The following is a 17,351-nucleotide window of genomic DNA, read 5'->3' as shown; positions in this document are numbered from 1 at the left end:
CACTTCCATCAGCATCTGCCTCTTTTCTTTCCCTCCAATCCAATTCCATCCAGTATCCTTCCCCCTTCTGTCTCTCTCCCCTTTCCCTGCACACCAATTCCATCAGCACCACCTTTTCATATCACCCTACCCCTTTCTCTCCCTCCACCAGTCTTCCTTACCAGCAGTCCTCCTTTTTGTCCCTTCATGTGGCAAGGTCCCGCCGGCTCTGCTCCGGAAGAAGTAAGTGACATCAGAGGGGGTGGACCTGGCAGCCGCAGTCAGCGTGGGACCTTGCCGCAATTGCCTGTGTCCACCGGGTCCACCCCCTCTGATGTCATGTACTTCTTCCATAGCAGAGCCGGCAGATGCAGTCATCGCAGCAGCCGACTCTGCTCCAGAGCGAGTACTTCAGAGGGGATGGACCGGCAGCTGCGCTGAGGTGCAGGTCCTGTTGCACAGTAGGGTGGGAGGTTCCGGTCCCGGATCCGGTTGGCTGCACCCTCCTAGGGTGGTACACCACTGCATGTATCACAGTGTCTCCTTGTAATTCTTACTGAAAACATCATTTCTTTTTTTTTTTTTAACTTTATTAATTTTTCAATCAAAAACAATGCATTAAAATATACATATTATTAACTTCAAAATTTTATTTTCATCAAGCATAGAAATACTTCAAAAACATTTCCCCCTCCTTCCCCAATACAAGATCAAAAACAAAATGCATTAATTCAGACATGTAATGAAAATCATATTGAACTTATTGATCAACGATGACATCCCCCACCCTCCCTCAATGTGCACCTCAACTAGGAAATTGGGGATAATCCAGCTAATCAACTTTAACAAAATTTGTCAATGGACTCCAAGTTAATTTAAATAACTTATTATTCCCCAAAATTTCTGTATTCGTTTTCTCAAATTTGTAGCATGAACATAAAGAATCCCACCAGAAGGAGAAAATAAGCCGATCCCAATTTTTGGTAACCATTTGCATGGCTATCCCAGTCATGATAGCAAATAATCTGGTTTTATATTTGTCCAAAGGAGGTTTAGGTTACAACAGTGTACCACAAATAACCATCTCATAAGACAGCGGAATTGAAGAATCCAAAATCGAGTTGCTTTGTCCCCATATTAATTTCCAAAAGTTGAATATCAAAGGACAATAGAACAACAAATGATCCAGTGGCCCTATTTCAAGATGACAGTGCTAGCATCTATTAGATTTTGAACTGTCTAACTTCTGCAAACGAACTGGGGTCCAAAAATCTCTATGTAACAGAAAAAAAACAAGTTTGTCTCATAGATGCTGACGCTGTACATATCATCCTCCAAGTCCAAATCTGTGGCCATTGAGTAGCAGAAATTTGCTGCTCTATCTCAATGCTCCAAATGTCTTTTAGGCTAGTTTTTGATTTTTTTTATTCAGATATTAATTTATACCACTTGGCGGCTTGGTGCCCTAGCAAATCTGTTTGGAAGCATAGGCCCGGCAAGCTGTACTGATTATTTAAATTTTGCCAATCAGGGAACCCCTTCTGAAAGGCCTGTTTCAACTGCAACTACTTGTATGCTTGAGATTTTGTAATGCTGAATGTTTGCTGCAGTTGTAAAAAATCAAGCATTCTCCCATTTGATAACACATCATCTAATGTGCATATGCCTACTTGTAGCCACTGCTTCAATAGGATCTTAGACTTGCCAATTTGAATCTTGGATTCATCGTTAAGGATTGGCATGAGTTGCCTTTCTAAAATCAACATCATTTCTGAAATGTACATTTGAGGGGGGTGGAGGAATCCACTTATTTCATAATCTATATGGCTCCTTATGTGTAGTTTACTGAATATGAGCATGGATTTACACGGATGAGATTTTCCAGGGTACATCCTGGTGGGTGTCTGTTTCTTGACAGTTTGTGCCAATTAAATTTGAAATTCAAACTGAATCAAGGTGGAAATACTGTGTTTATTCATGGCATTCTGAGCCCAGTCTGTCTCTTTATACCTACCATTCTCTTAGGCTAGGGTTCTTCTCATTCTGAACCTTATAACGCGCGCCTGCACACGCAGGAGCTCTCCAAGGTCCTGAATTCCAAGCCCCAGCCACGCCCTTGAGTTCTTTAGCCAATCAGAGCCGCGGGCTTTGGCCACCCTGCGCTACCTGCTCTCGCCGTGGCCACGCTCGTCAGGCTGTTTCTCGTCGACCCCCCCCCCCCCTCCAATCACGTGAGACGCGGTGGGCGAGGCGAGCAGAAAGCGCAGGCGCCGCTGAGTAAGGCGGTGTCAGGCAGAGAGCCGCGTGAGCGGAGGCGGAGCTCAGGTGGCAGGTAGCGAGGGAGCGCGCGGGCGAGAAGCGGCAGTGCAAGGGAGGGGTGTGGGCAGGGCGCGCGCGCGGGGCTGAGGAGAGCTCGAGCCGCCGCAGGATGAAGGACCGCACGCAGGAGCTCCGCGCGGTGAGTGTTCTTTTCCGTTGCTTGTGTGGCAGCTGCGCACCTGCCGCTCGTGTCCCTCTCGGCTCGTCTGACTTCGGTGCCTCTCCCCCGGGCCTCACTTGAGCAGCTGCCTCGGTTCTGACTAGTTCCCGAATTGTCGAACTTAATTGTCGAAAGAAAGACATGCTGGCCTTTCCCGCAGGAATGTTGTTTTTTTCCGTTCTATGCACCGCCTGGGCATCTCTGGTCAGGGTTTCCAGAATGTATCTGTTGCACGTGCTCGATTTCATGGGCTCTGAGGCCAGTGAGAAGCTGAATTTCTCCCCTTCACCTACCAGGCCTGCTGCTGCTGCTGCTGCTGCTCTCTTTGGCTTCACTTTTCATCCTGGATGCACATGACACATCTGGCTCTTGCTTTTTGCAGCCCTGTGTGTCGTTTCCCCGGGGGAAAGTCTCTAAATAGGTTACTTTTGTGCAACCTGTGACCGTAATGAACCTCATTTATGCCTTGGTATGTTAGAGATGATTTCTCATGTGAGTGGTACACCTGTTAAGCTCTGATTTCATCTGAGGATAGGGTATTCTTTACTTTTAGATACTCAGCGTACCCAAATAGTTGTGAGAGAGTGTGTCATATAAATATGCTGATTCTAGAATAGTCCAACTTAGACCACCTCTTAATCCTCCTCTCATATGATGTTGTCACCTAGACCCTCAGAAATGCCACCAAGATACTCGATGCATTTAATCTTCACCGGGTCTCTTACAGAAAATGTTTATGTTTTTAGTGGGATGTAATTATATCATTCAAATTTATAAATAATTTTTAATTTATTTAATACTTAACTTAAGTGGTCAGGTTCTGAGGGATTAATAAGAGACCTGGTGAAGATTAAATGCATAAAGCCAGATACTATGAAATACACTCGAGTATCTTGGTGGCATTTCTGAGGGTCTAGGTGACATCATATGAGAGGGGGATTAAGAGGTGGTCTAAGTCGGACTACTCTCGAAGCAGCATATTTACTTTTAAATACTACACATATCAGCTCCTGTCTTTTTACCTGATTGTTTATAGTCACTTCAGCTATTGTTTTGTAGGTATAGTAAACATGCTGCAATTAACTATTTATGGGTTTTTTTCTTGCTGAATTAACTGCATTGTTATAAAGATTAATGCCTTGCCAGTATTGTTATATATACCACCTCTCATGAATTCCTGGTTTCACAGTTTTTCATGTCTGACCTCTGACATTTGATAACCAGTGAAACCTTTACCTATCGGGATGGGACACCACTCTGACGTTCTGCTTCTCAAATGGGTTGTTAGTTTTTGGTTGCTGTGCAATTGTTTTGTGGAATGTGGACATTTGGATGCAACCTCTTTGTAGGCCAACAGGCTGGGTATTATGTTATAAGAGGATTTTCTTCCATATAAGATGTGTAATGTACGTATGGAATGTATTCAAAAGGCTAGAAAAAAGCCTGTTTGACAGTTTTGCTAGTGTTGATGGTAGTACATTTTTAACTAAGGAAGTTATTAAAAACGGAATTAGCCAGTTAATAGATAACTCTGTTACCTTCATGTGACCTGACTACTTCTAGTTCTTGTACATTGAATTTCACTTATAAAAACTTCTAGCTAATAGAATACTGTCCAAAAATTTGCATGCATTCTTTCCTATGAAAATAAGTTTTCCTAGATATTCTTGTAAGAGAAATATGTTATACCTTATTTGATTTTTTTTTTTTTTTTCAGCTGTGCGAAACGTGAAAATTTATTTGAGAAACTTATATCATTAGATGAAAAGAGAATTGTCTGTAAAGTAATAGGTTTTATTGCAAGAACTGTACATCTTTACAGGCTTGGAATATTGAATAATATGGTTAGAATTCTAGGATTATAGGAAGAAATTAAAATTTACCCCTCCTTTGACAAAGCTGCGTTAGGGTTTTTTTTAATCACCACTTGCAGTGGTATTATCTCTGAAACTCATAGGAATTCTATGAGCATTGAAGCTAATACCGCTGCAGTTGGTGATAAAAAAGCCTAACGCTGCTTTATAAAAGGGGGTTAGTGTGACATCAGATGAAACATTTTCTTTCCCTACTGAGGTTCCAACAAAATGTATAGAGCTCATATATATATAATCCCTAGGCCTTTCAAATAAGATTTACAAAGTGGCAGCTGGCTAGTAGTACTGGACTTAAAATATGCATGGTAGTATTTTACATTTTATTCTCTATTTTCTAAATGCATTTCTTCTCAATTTAGCTGTTAGGTGGCAGTGTTTTAAATACTAGGGATATCTTTTAATATTACAGCTGTAAGCAATTATCAGTTCAAGGATGCAGTAATCACATTCACCATAGGACTCCAACAAATATGGTTAATAGCAGGTTGTGTTCATGGCTAAGGTTACCTCTCGAGTGCACAACATGGTAAAGTAGGACATTTTTCTACTGTGCAGCAGTTTCAAGTGTCTGATTATATATGTAATTATCCAAAGACCACACAAAAGCTAAAGTCATGATGAACTGCAATTCTAATAACTCATAATTAACCAACTAGGTAACTATATAATTGTTTTAAGTTGAAAGACAATCTACAGTCCATCTAGTCAACTCTTTATGTAGGTCATCCTGCTTTTTGACATGATGTGCTATATTCAATTGCACACTCTTTCTGACAAGCCAAGGGAAGTTAAGCTCTTTGTCCTCCACTGCAACTATAGCCATCTAAAATGACAATGAAGAAAAAAGTTCCTTTTGACTGATGCTACTCTACACCTATCCACTTTAAACAAATTCATTACCTAAACAGACCATTCCGCGCTCTCCACGCTTTTTCCCCCTTCAAACCCCTAAGCAATTCTTCAGGCAATTCCTAACCCCCCTTCCCCTATAACCCTTTTCTCCTGTAACTTTGTCCTCATGCATTTGTAATTCACTGAATGTCCAGCCTTCTCTTGATGTGAATCGCCTAGAAGTTGACTGACTATGGCGGTATGGAAAAATAAAGTTATTATTATTAAACCTCATGTGTCAACAATCTGTAAAATCAGTAAGTTGTAGAATGTATTTATAGTTACCCACTTATGTCACTTGCAAGAGAGGCAATATGGCTTTCTTTTTCCGCATCTAGATCATAGATAAAAATATTATATATGAGTGTAAATAGGGACTCAAAGGAGACTCATGCCTTACAATATTGGAAGAGTGCCTGTTTCTATCTTAGCCAGTTTCATACTTGCTAAGAAAAAGGAGAGAGAGCATGTCTGCCATGGTGTCTACTAAATTTTATGTCAGAGATGCTTTTGGGTCAAAAAGGGCAGAAAGGGAGCAAACAAATAGCTTCTCATGACCAATTTCATGTCAACAGCCATCCCCACCAGTTTGTGTCTCTCTCAAATGCCCATTCTTATCTAGATTTATGTCACAGTCTCTCTTTCCTCCCTCTTACCCCCACTAGATCCAGCATCTGTCCTTTTCCCTCCCCTCTCTCAGGTCTAGTATCTTACTTTCTTCCTTTGCTTCCCCCTGCACCATGTCCAGCATCTCACCTTCTTCCCCTCCTTCTCACCTGGTCCAATATTTCTGTCTGCTCTCTGGTTCACCCACTAGACACAACCTTTACTCCCAACTCACCTCTAAGATGGGAGCAATGCCCAATTATTCCTACCTCTGAATTTGGCATCTTTCAAAATGGTAACATCTGACCCTTAGCAGTGCATTGGAATGAACCACTTTATTTGGTAGACTGACCCTAGTAGTGCATCAGAATATCCTGAAAAGGGTCAAGTGCTGTCATTTTGAAAGATGGCAGCACCAGGAGCAGGTGTGATTGGGTATCGCTCCTACCTTTAGAAGTGGGTAGGGAAGTTGAAGGAGTCAGAGGAGTGTCAGATGTTTGAGAGTCCAAGGAATATCTAGAGGGCATCAGTAGAATATCGTCGGGCAGTTCGTGGAGTTTGCCATTGGCTTCCTGGCCTTGCATTGAAGAACAGTGGAGTAGTGCTTTGAACATGGTATTATAATGTATACAGATCCCTGGGATGTTTATTGGCATTTGATATACTACTCTCTTAGAGAAATTCAGGGTTCTTTTTATCAGGTAATCTAAGTATTTTCCCTAAGTTCCCAGCAGTTCACAATCTAATTATGGTACTTGGGGCAACGGAGGGTTAAGTGATTTGCCCAGGGTCACGAAGAGCAGTCCTGGGATTGAACCCACAACCTCAGAGTGCTATTTAACTTATTTATAAGTGTTCTGGAAATTGGAACGACGAGTGAGGTGATTAATTTTGCAGATGACACTAAACTGTTCAAAGTTGTTAAAACTCATGTGGATTTTAAAAAATTACAGGCAGACCTTAGGAGATTGGAAGACTGAGTGTCCAAATTGCAGATGAAATTTAATGTGAAGAAATGCAACATGATGCACATTGGGAGGAATAATCTAAATCACAGTTATCAGATGCTGGGGTCCACCTTGGGGGTTAGCGCCCAAGAAAAGGATCTGGGTGTCATCAAAGACAATACAATGAAACTTTCTGCCCAATGTGTGGAGGTGGTCAAAAAAGCAAACAAGATGCTAAGAATTTTTTTTAAATTTTTTTAAAACAAGACTAAGGATGTTGTAATGCCCTTGTATCGCTTATGTGCGACCTCATCTGGAGTTTTGTGTTCAATTCTGATCTCCTTATCTCAAGAAAGATATACACTCCCCCCTCCGTATTCACGGTAGTTAGGGGCAGAGCCAGCCCACAAATATTGAAAATTTGTGAATAACTTTTAGGCCGGCTCTGACCCACCCCCGCCTCCCTCCTGCATCCCGGACCTTACCTAGTGGTCTAGAGGTAACACAGGACAGGAGTGATCTTCCTACACTCCTACCCTATGCAGAGCCTTCATCGAAAATGGCTGCTGTGAGTTCCCATTGTAGTCTCGTAAGACCACAGGAACTCACAGCAGCCATTTTGATGACAGCTCTGCATGGGGCAGGAGTATAGGAAGATCGCTCCCACCCTGCGTCACCGCTAGACCACCAGGTAAGGTCGATTGGGGGGGGGGGGTTTCCTGGCACAAAAATTGTAGATAGGCGAATCCGTGGGTCCTGAAACCGCAAATAAGGAGGGAGTATTGTAGCGGTACTGGAAAAGGATCAGAAAAGAGCGACCAAGATATGATTGAAATCTACAAAATCCTGAGTGGAGTAGAACGGGTACAAGAGGATCAATTTTTTACTCTATTGAAAATTTATAAAGACTAGGAGACATACTTTTAAAATCACTAGGAGGAAATATTTTTTCACTCAGAGAATAGTTAAGCTCTGGAATGCATTGCCAGAGGTTGTGGTAAGAGCAGAAAGCGTAAGGTTTGTAGAAAGGTTTGTAGAAATTCCTGGATGAAAAGTCCATAGTCTGTTATTGAGAAAGGCATGGGGTAAGCCACTGCTTGCCCTGGATCGGTAGCATGGAATGTTGCTACTCCTTGGGTTTTGGCTAGGTACTAGGGACTTGGATTGGCCACTGTGAGGAGTTTCAAGTTTAATAAAAATTTGGTATACTGCCTATCAAACTTCTAAGCGGTTTTACATAATAAAATCATTAAACAGGGCTACTGGGCTTGGTGGACTATTGGTCTGACCCAGTAAAGCTATTCTTATGTTCTGTGCAGTGTAAGATAATGCACAAAATACTCCACCTGCTATTCAGAATTCTATGTAGGGAGCAGTTGGTAGAAAAAGTGGCTCTCCTGTATCTTATCTTTATCCTCATCAAGTCTGCCTAATAATCAGTTGGAGCCATATATCTTACATAATAGAGCTCCCTAAGAAAGAACTATTTTATTTCATTAGTCAAACCAATTCTTAGCTTAAGCTAAGATTCGATACAATACGACAGAACACTTCTAACTAGATCAGGGGCTGTCAACACAGTCCTTAGCACACACTTAGCCTGTGTGGTTAGTTGCTCAGCTATATCATATAGTTAGACTATAGGAAACAGCATTTTACACTATCTTTTTATGCTCTATTGTTTTGATCCATATCCCAGAGTTTTGCCAACCAGAATATCCTCTAATGCTACCCATACCATTCTGCCATCTCTAGGCTCATGACAGCTGATAATCCCTTACGGAAACTGAGAGGGGGGCCAACTATTGTCTCATGCCTCCTTACAGTCCTTCCAGGATTTGCCAAAAAATGATGGCAACCCAGCCTTCCATGAGTATCCTTTTTGGGAAACACCGATCACAATATGATCCGCTTCAACCTGGAAATAGGGGCAAAACATCAGTCCAGAACGATGGCCACTGTGCTAAACTTCCAAAAAGGGAATTACGAAGGGATGAGACACATGGTGGAGAAGAAAATTAAGAAGAGGATAAACACTGTAAAGACACTAGAGCAAGCTTGGTCTCTTTTTAAGGATACGGTCACCGAGGCGCAAAATCTATATATACCACGTATCAACAAGGGATCAAAAAGGAAAAAGAATAAAGAACCGGCGTGGCTCACTGTAGAGGTTAAGGAAGCGATCAGAGACAAAAAAAAACCTCGTTCAAGGAATAGAAAAGATCAAAAACTGGAATAAGCACAAACAACATCAACGCAGGTGCCATAAGGCAGTAAAAGGGGCCAAAAAAGACTACGAGGAAAAAATAACTAAGGAGGCGAAAAACTTCAAGCCATTCTTTCGATATATTAAGGGGAAACATCCCACGAAGGAAGCGGTGGGACCATTAGATGATCAAGGAATAAAGGGAGCGCTAAAGGATGACAAAGCAATCGCCGACAGACTGAACATGTTTTTTGCGTCTGTTTACCGAAGAGGATATATCACAGCATATCGGAACCCATCAGGCTATATGCTGGAAGTGAAAACGGGAAACTGACAGGGTTAACAGTCAGTCTAGAAGAGGTATGCAGGCAGATTGATAGGCTTAAGAGTGATAAATCCCCGGCACCAGATGGCATCCATCCGAGGGTCATCAAGGAACTGAAAGAGACCATAGCTGAACTGCTTCAACTTATAGCCTTATAGTCGATCAAATCTGGAAAGATTCTGGAGGACTGAAAGGTGGCAAATGTTATGCCGATCTTCAAAAAAGGTTCGAGGGGAGACCCGGGAAACTACAGACTAGTGAATCTGACTTCGGTACCAGGAAAGATGGTAGAGGCGCTGATAAAGGACCGCATCATTGATCACCTAGACAGACACGGTCTGATGAGGACCAGTCAGCACGGTTTCAGTAAAGGCAGAACTTGTTTGACAAATTTGCTGCACTTCTTCGAGGGAGTAAACAGGCAGATAGACGACCCAGTCGACATTGTATATCTGGACTTTCAGAAGACGTTCAACAAGGTTCCGCATGAACGACTTCTTCGGAAAATTGCGAACCATGGAATCGAGGGTGAAATATACACGTGGATTAAAAACTGGCTGGAGCATAGAAAACAGAGAATGGGGGTAAATGGACAATACTCGGACTGGAAGAGCGTCACCAGTGGGGTGCCGCAGGGCTCGATGCTTGGACCCGTGCTATTCAATATCTTTATAAATGATCTGGACATAGGTACGACAAGCGAGGTGATTGAATTTGTGGACAATACAAAGCTATTCAGAGTAGTGAAGACGCAGGGGGATTGCGAAGATCTGCAACATGACATAATCAGGCTCAAGGATTGGGCATCGACATGGCAGATGAGGTTCAACGTGGATAAATGTAAAGTGATGCATGTCGGTATAAAAAATCTCATGCACGAATACAGGATGTCTGGGGCGGTACTTGGAGAGACATTCCTGGAAAGGGACTTGGGAGTTCTGATCGACAAGTCGATGAAGCTGTCCACGCAATGTGCAGAGGCGGTGAAAAGGGCAAGCAGAATGCTAGGAATGATCAAGAAGGGGATCACGAATAGATCGGAGAAGGTTATCATGCCGCTGTACCGGGCCATGGTGTTCCCTCACCTGGAGTTCTGCGTCCAGCATTGGTCGCCATACATGAAGAAGGTTAAGGGTCCTCTGCTCCAGCCACAGCATCAAGACGGTCTTCTTTGCCATAAGCACCACCTGTCGAAGAAATGCGGCGTAGCCTTTAGGAGTAGGAGATTGCAAAGAAAAGACATCAAATAGGATCAGAGCCTCCAGCTTTATACCACACTGCCAAAGAAAGGAAATGGCCTTCAGCAACAAATCTCGGAAATGTTGAACTGGCGGACATAGCCAGAACATGTGACCCAGGGTGGCCTCTCGACAACTGCATTTAGGAATTTAGGACAATGATAGGACTGGGCCACCCCGGCCAAATAAGCCCGATGAAGAGACAGGTGGAGGCGAAGTGCAAATTTATACTGTAGCTCCCAGCAGGCCACATTGATCGTGACCTTTCGAATTGCAAAAACAAAGGACTTGAAGGTATCCTCCGATAAGGAAATAGGAAGGTCAGACTCCCACGTGGCGGCATAAGCATGATACATGATTGCAGAAGAATCCAGAAGTGCTTTATGATAATGCAGAGGAACTTTATTTTGGGTCCGCAGAGTGAAAAGAAATCCCAGTTCCTCCTGGACATCCTCTGTCAAATCTGTCCAACGGAGACTCCGAATATAATTCCCAAGTTGCAAGTAAGGGAAAACGTCTTGAAGAGAGAGAAAAAACTCTCGTTGTTGTAAAGGCTTCGTTTTGCCCTCCCCCGTAAGGACATGAAACATATAGTGAATACCCTTCAGGGCCCAGTGACAGAAGTCCGGAGTGCTCACCGGAAACTGGGGATTGTGTCGTATAGCCAAGTAGGGAGAAGTCTTGGTAGAAAAGTGATGACTGGAAATCCTACGCCAAGCAGCAGCAGGTAGGAAGCAGATGTGACAACTTGACAACCGGCAGAGGGCGCAGACCAAGAATGTGGAGGTAACAGCTAAAATGTACAGAGTTCGAGCTGTGAAGTCCTCAGCAGAGCAAAACCAGTCACTAACATGTCTCATGACACAGGCAACAGTAAGCAATTTAACATTCAATAGGCCCAAGCCCCCTGAGGGACCGTAGTACAGATAACAGAGTAAGAAAGCCTTGCCCTCTTTCCTTGCCACAGTTAAGTCTGCAAAGACTTCCATAGTTTCCGTTCCTCATGGACCCGCAAAAAAGAGGGGCAGCATCTGGAAGACATAAAGCCACTTAGGAGCCAAGAGCATATTAAACAGGTGAATCCTGCCTAACAAGGAAAGGGGGTAAGCTCTCCACATATTCAACTTCACAGCAATATCAAGCAGTAAAAGTTGTACATTTAAAACCTTCTTTGAAGCCCTGTAGCGTGCTCCTGCTTGTAGATTTAAAGTAAAGCCAGAGAAAACCCAAAAGTGAGATGGTATCGAGGAGAGCTGTTAAAGAATCCTGGGGGTCAGTGAGAACCAACAGGAGATCATCGGCATAGGCCAGTGCCTTAACCGATATATCAGACAGTGGGACCCCCCTTAATATCAGGAGATGGCTTAATCAGAGAGCAGCGGTTCCAATGTTAAGAGAAAAAGCAAGGGTGAGAGGGGACAACCCTGATGAGTACCCCAAGCGATGGGAAAAAAAGTGGACCGAACCCCGTTAATCAAAACACAGGCTGTTAGATTATGATAAAGAGCCTGCACCACCTGTAAGAACGGGCTGTGAACGCCCATGTGAGAGAGCACCCCAAACAGAAAGGGCCACAGCACTTTATCAAAGGCCTTTTTGCCATCCAGACTGACCACGAGCGAGGGCAGCTCATGATGCTGACAATGAGCCATGGCCAAAAGCAATTTATGTACATTCAACACCGATTGGTGGCCCTGAACAAAGCCCACCTCCTCACCAATGAAAGCAGGAAGAATTGTGGCCAGTCTAGACTAGTGCTGCCCGATTCAGGAAAAAAAATTTCAGTTCGATTCAGCCTATTGAATCGATTATTCGATTCGATTTCCCTGCCCAATTGGGTGGGTTTATTTTATAGCCTCTTCACCCCCTTTGCCCTCTCCTAACCACACTGGCGCTGTAGTGTAAACAAAATAAACAAACAAAAAAGACTTTTCCTCTCTCTGTTAAATCCTAACTCATGTTTGCGGTCTAACACCAGCTCTGACATCAGAGAAGGGGTGGGACCGCGGCAATCTTGGACAACCTATGGCAGCTTAAAAAAATCGCTAGATCCAGTGATCTTCTTTTGCAGGGCAGGCTGCTGAATTTCAGTAAATTGCTGCAGGAAGCCGGACACTAGTGGGTAAGCCACTTCCCGACTGACCCTCCCCACTCGCCCTGCTTTAGGGGTGAGGGTCAATGAATCGGGAGGCCGATTTTTTTGGTGGGGTAAATCGATTCGAATCAGTTCACCCGAAGTGAATCGGTGAATCGATTTGAATTGTGAATCGGGCAGCACTAGTCTGGACACCAAAAGAGTAGAAATCAACTTAAGGTCCACATTAATTAAAGAGATGGGTCTATAGACAGACACCAGTTTTGCATCAGCCCCTAGCTTAGGCAGCAAAATGATCAGAGCCGTGTTGGCCTGGGCAGGAAATGCTCCCACCCCCCAAGCTGCGGTAAAATATTCAAGCAGCGGTCGCACCAGGGGAACCTGCAGCGTCTTATAAAATTATCCTGAGATCCCATTGGACCCCGGGGCAGAGCCCAATTTGAGGCAAACGATAGCTTTCTGCAGTTCCATAGCCAGGAATGGGGAATTTAAAATGTCCAATTGCTCATCAGAAAGCCGAGGAAGCCGAGACTGAAGCAGGAAATCCTGAAGGGATACCTCAGAGGGAGATACCCCCCCCCCCCCCAGCATATAAGGATTCGAAAAACTTCTTGAACAATCACGTAATTTGATCCGGCTTAGTGTAACCCACCCGAGGAATCCCTAAGGGTTGTGATATGCCTAGACACTCCCCAGGCCTTAACTATTGTCGCTAATAACTTCCAACTTTTATTGCCATAGCAGAAAAACTTCCCTTTTGTATACAGCAGCATTCGCGTTGTGCGTTCATGAATTATGGCATCCAAAGCCAACTGTGTGGTCCACAAAGCCTCCCGGTTAACTTGTAAGGGAACCTGAATGTAGTCTGCTTTATGCCTCAAGACTTGCCGCTCCATACCCAATATACCAGAAGCTAAGTAAGTGCTTATTGCGAGCACTGACATAGTCAATTACATCTCCCCTGAGGATTGCTTTGCCCGCAGACCAAATTAAGAGCAGGTCCTAAAGATGTTGCAAGGACTTTTTGATTATGCATTTGTGTGATCCACTGTAGTTTTAAGTGGAATATTTATTAATAAACTATAGTCACAATTAAGTTGTGAACTTAATTGCTGGAGGCATCTTTCATAGTTGGGTTTGAAAGAGTTGGACCAAATTCCTGGTTGAAAAGCCCATAAACAATTATTAGTCAAGTGGACTTGGAGAAAGTCAATGCTTATCCCTTGGGAGTGAGAAACAAGAAATGAATCTGCTCTTTGGAATTGACTAGATACTTTCTAGCTGGACTGACCCAGTATGGGATTGTCTTCTGCTCTAATGTCACATATAGCCCCCACTATCAGAGATAACTGTTTAGAATGAAGCAAAAGCTTATTTTCATTTTTTTCTTTTAGAACTTGAACAATATTCACCAAATGTTTCAGATTCAAATGTAGAAATATTCATGTTTTGGCTTTAGATTTGGATTACTCATACAGCCTCACTTGGCTTTTTCCCACTGAAGCATTGGGCTTTGAATACATGCTGACTAATTGTATCACTGGATGGGTGAGAATCACTGAACTGTTTGTTTGTATCTCATTGCTTGTGAGACAGAGTGTGATTTGGATATATGGGGATAGGGGAGAACTTTTGTTAATATGCTTTGGTTGTATCAATAACCAGGATTATTTTTCTGGTTGGTAATGTGTCTCCCTCTGCGGTTTAGAAATTAAACATGGAAGGCTCTGTGAACAGCAAATTGAGCCTATTTTTCTGCATTTGGGTCTATTTCCTTCTCACCGTAGGTTCAGTATCTTTTTATCCCATATCTTCACATCCCCTGTGACCCTCCACATTTAGTGGGTTGCCATCAGTGGCAGCAGTCAAAACAGACTATTTTGAGCTGGCTGTGCCAGGACTTTCCTTTTGTTAATTCCCACCTCCTCTGATATAACTTCCTGTGGGCAGTGACAGATGGAAGGACCAAGCTGGGCTAGCCTGAAACAACCTATTTTGACCAGTGTTGCTGAACTATAATTGTAGAGGACCCACAGGAGGGAGAGAAAAAAGCCAGATTGTGGGGGATGAGGGAGTAGAGGCAGGGTATAGAGATTGAACTGAGGTAAATAGAGGATAGATATGGACCTGGGGGTGGGGCAGCAGGCAGTGAGAGTGGATTGGGAAAGGAAACAAATTCTGGATTCATGGATAGAGGGAGAAAGATGGGAGGGAGAAGGAAAGATGCTGGCCCCAGGGAGGAAGGGGCAGAGATGGCAAAGGAATGAGAAGGAGAAATGCTAGCTCTGAGATGGGAAGATGTGCAGGCAGGCAGGGGAGAGAAGAGAGGGGCCTGGGGGTGCAGCAGGAAGGGAAGAAAGAGGAAAAGCTGGTCATGTGGCGAGACATTCTGGGCATGGATGGAGCATAGAGACAGGGACATGGAGAGGTGATGGTGAACCCTAGGGGAAAAGATAAGGACATAGAAAGGAGATGTTGGACAGGGTACGATACAGATACTAAAAGGAGATATGGGAATTGGGAGAGGAGAGGGACACTGAGAAGGGAGATATTGAACATGAGGGGAGGAGAAGGTCTGGGACATAGACGAGCGAGGCTGAGCAGAATGTATAGGGACACAGATGGATGGTGAATATGAAGGGAGAAAAAATGTCAGACAGGAGAACCTGGAAAGAGAGTTAGGAAAAATCAGAAAAGAGACACTAGAACCAAAGTACTGCTCAGTTAATGTAAAAAAAATATATATATATATACTAGCTGATGCCCCGGCGTTGCATGGGTATGTAATTATAGCAATAACACTGTAAATGGATTCAAATAAAAATACTTTATAGTGGTGAATGAAATTATTTTTTTTACAGCTTTATAAAAAGTACAATATTCAAATTATAATGTGAAATATTTGACAAAAAGAATACAATACAACTAACACAAAACTTGATTATAAACAACATTTTTAGTTTCACCTCCAGGAGCAAGAACATATAAATTCTTGGGTGAAGAGACCCCCCAGAACATATCACCCCAGGTAGTGAGGGATCTGCATACCAAGTTTCGTTCAAATCGGTCAAGCCGTTTTTGATGTACTGTGAGAATGGCAGCTGTTTACATTTTTTGCATTGACATGAATGGGTGAAATCTGATTTTCTGTTTGTAGCTCCGCCCACGTATGCAGGTGGGCCGAGAGACTTCCAGAACATATCACCCCAGGTAGTTGGAATTACTGTGAGAATGGCAGCGTTTTACATTTTTTCCATTGACATGAATGGGTGAAATCTGATGTTCTGTTTGTAGCTCCGCCCACGTGTGCAGGTGGGCCGTGAGAGCCCCAGAACATATCACCCCAGGTAGTGAGGGATCTGCATACCAAGTTTCGTTCAAATCGGTCAAGCCGGTTTTGATTTACTGTGAGAATGGCAGCTGTTTACATTTTTTCCATTGACATGAATGGGTGAAATCTGATTTTATGTTTGCAGCTCCGCCCACGTGTGCAGGTGGGCCGCGAGACCTCCAGAACATATCACCCCAGGTAGTGAGGGATCTGCATACCAAGTTTCGTTCAAATCGGTCAAGCCGTATTTGAAGTACTGTGAGAATGGCAGCTTTTTACTTTTTATCCATTGACATGAATGGGTGAAATCTGATGTTCTGTTTGTAGCTCCGCCCACGTGTGCAGGTGGGCCGAGAGACCCCCAGAACATATCACCCCAGGTAGTTGGAATTACTATGAGAATGGCAGCTTTTTACATTTTTTTCCATGGACATGAATGGGTGAAATCTGATTTTCTGTTTGTAGCTCCGCCCATGTGTGCAGGTGGGCCGCGAGACCCCCAGAACATATCACCCCAGGTATTGAGGGATCTGCATACCAAGTTTCGTTCAAATCGGTCAAGCCGTTTTTGATTTACTGTGAGAATGGCAGCTGTTTACATTTTTTCCATTGACATGAATGGGTGAAATCTGATTTTCTGTTTGTAGCTCCGCCCACGTGTGCAGGTGGGCCGCGAGACCCCCAGAACATATCACCCCAGGTAGTGAGGGATCTGCATACCAAGTTTCGTTCAAATCGGTCAAGCCGGTTTTGATTTACTGTGAGAATGGCAGCTGTTTACATTTTTTCCATTGACATGAATGGGTGAAATCTGATTTTATGTTTGCAGCTCCGCCCACGTGTGCAGGTGGGCCGCGAGACCTCCAGAACATATCACCCCAGGTAGTGAGGGATCTGCATACCAAGTTTCGTTCAAATCGGTCAAGCCGTATTTGAAGTACTGTGAGAATGGCAGCTTTTTACTTTTTATCCATTGACATGAATGGGTGAAATCTGATGTTCTGTTTGTAGCTCCGCCCACGTGTGCAGGTGGGCCGAGAGACCCCCAGAACATATCACCCCAGGTAGTTGGAATTACTATGAGAATGGCAGCTTTTTACATTTTTTCCATGGACATGAATGGGTGAAATCTGATTTTCTGTTTGTAGCTCCGCCCATGTGTGCAGGTGGGCCGCGAGACCCCCAGAACATATCACCCCAGGTATTGAGGGATCTGCATACCAAGTTTCGTTCAAATCGGTCAAGCCGTTTTTGATTTACTGTGAGAATGGCAGCTGTTTACATTTTTTCCATTGACATGAATGGGTGAAATCTGATTTTCTGTTTGTAGCTCCGCCCACGTGTGCAGGTGGGCCGCGAGACCCCCAGAACATATCACCC

General features: G+C 43.6%; 1 protein-coding gene across 1 annotated transcript in view; it reads left to right on the top strand.

The window, feature by feature from the left end:
* Nucleotides 1-2,299: 2,299 nt before the first annotated feature.
* Nucleotides 2,300-17,351, top strand: part of STX1A (syntaxin 1A) — a 145,248-nt gene continuing 130,196 nt past the window's right edge. Inside the window, exon 1 of the mRNA XM_033921657.1 lies at nt 2,300-2,437. Within this exon, the coding sequence (XP_033777548.1) occupies nt 2,408-2,437 (30 nt within the window). The 5' untranslated portion in view covers nt 2,300-2,407. The remainder of the gene's footprint in view (nt 2,438-17,351) is intronic.

Source organism: Geotrypetes seraphini, chromosome 15 (genome assembly GCF_902459505.1).
Source record: "Geotrypetes seraphini chromosome 15, aGeoSer1.1, whole genome shotgun sequence".
NCBI classification, from domain to species: Eukaryota; Metazoa; Chordata; class Amphibia; order Gymnophiona; family Dermophiidae; genus Geotrypetes; species Geotrypetes seraphini.
The sequence above is the reverse complement of the archived record's forward strand: the minus strand, read 5'-3'. Positions and strand labels throughout refer to the sequence as shown.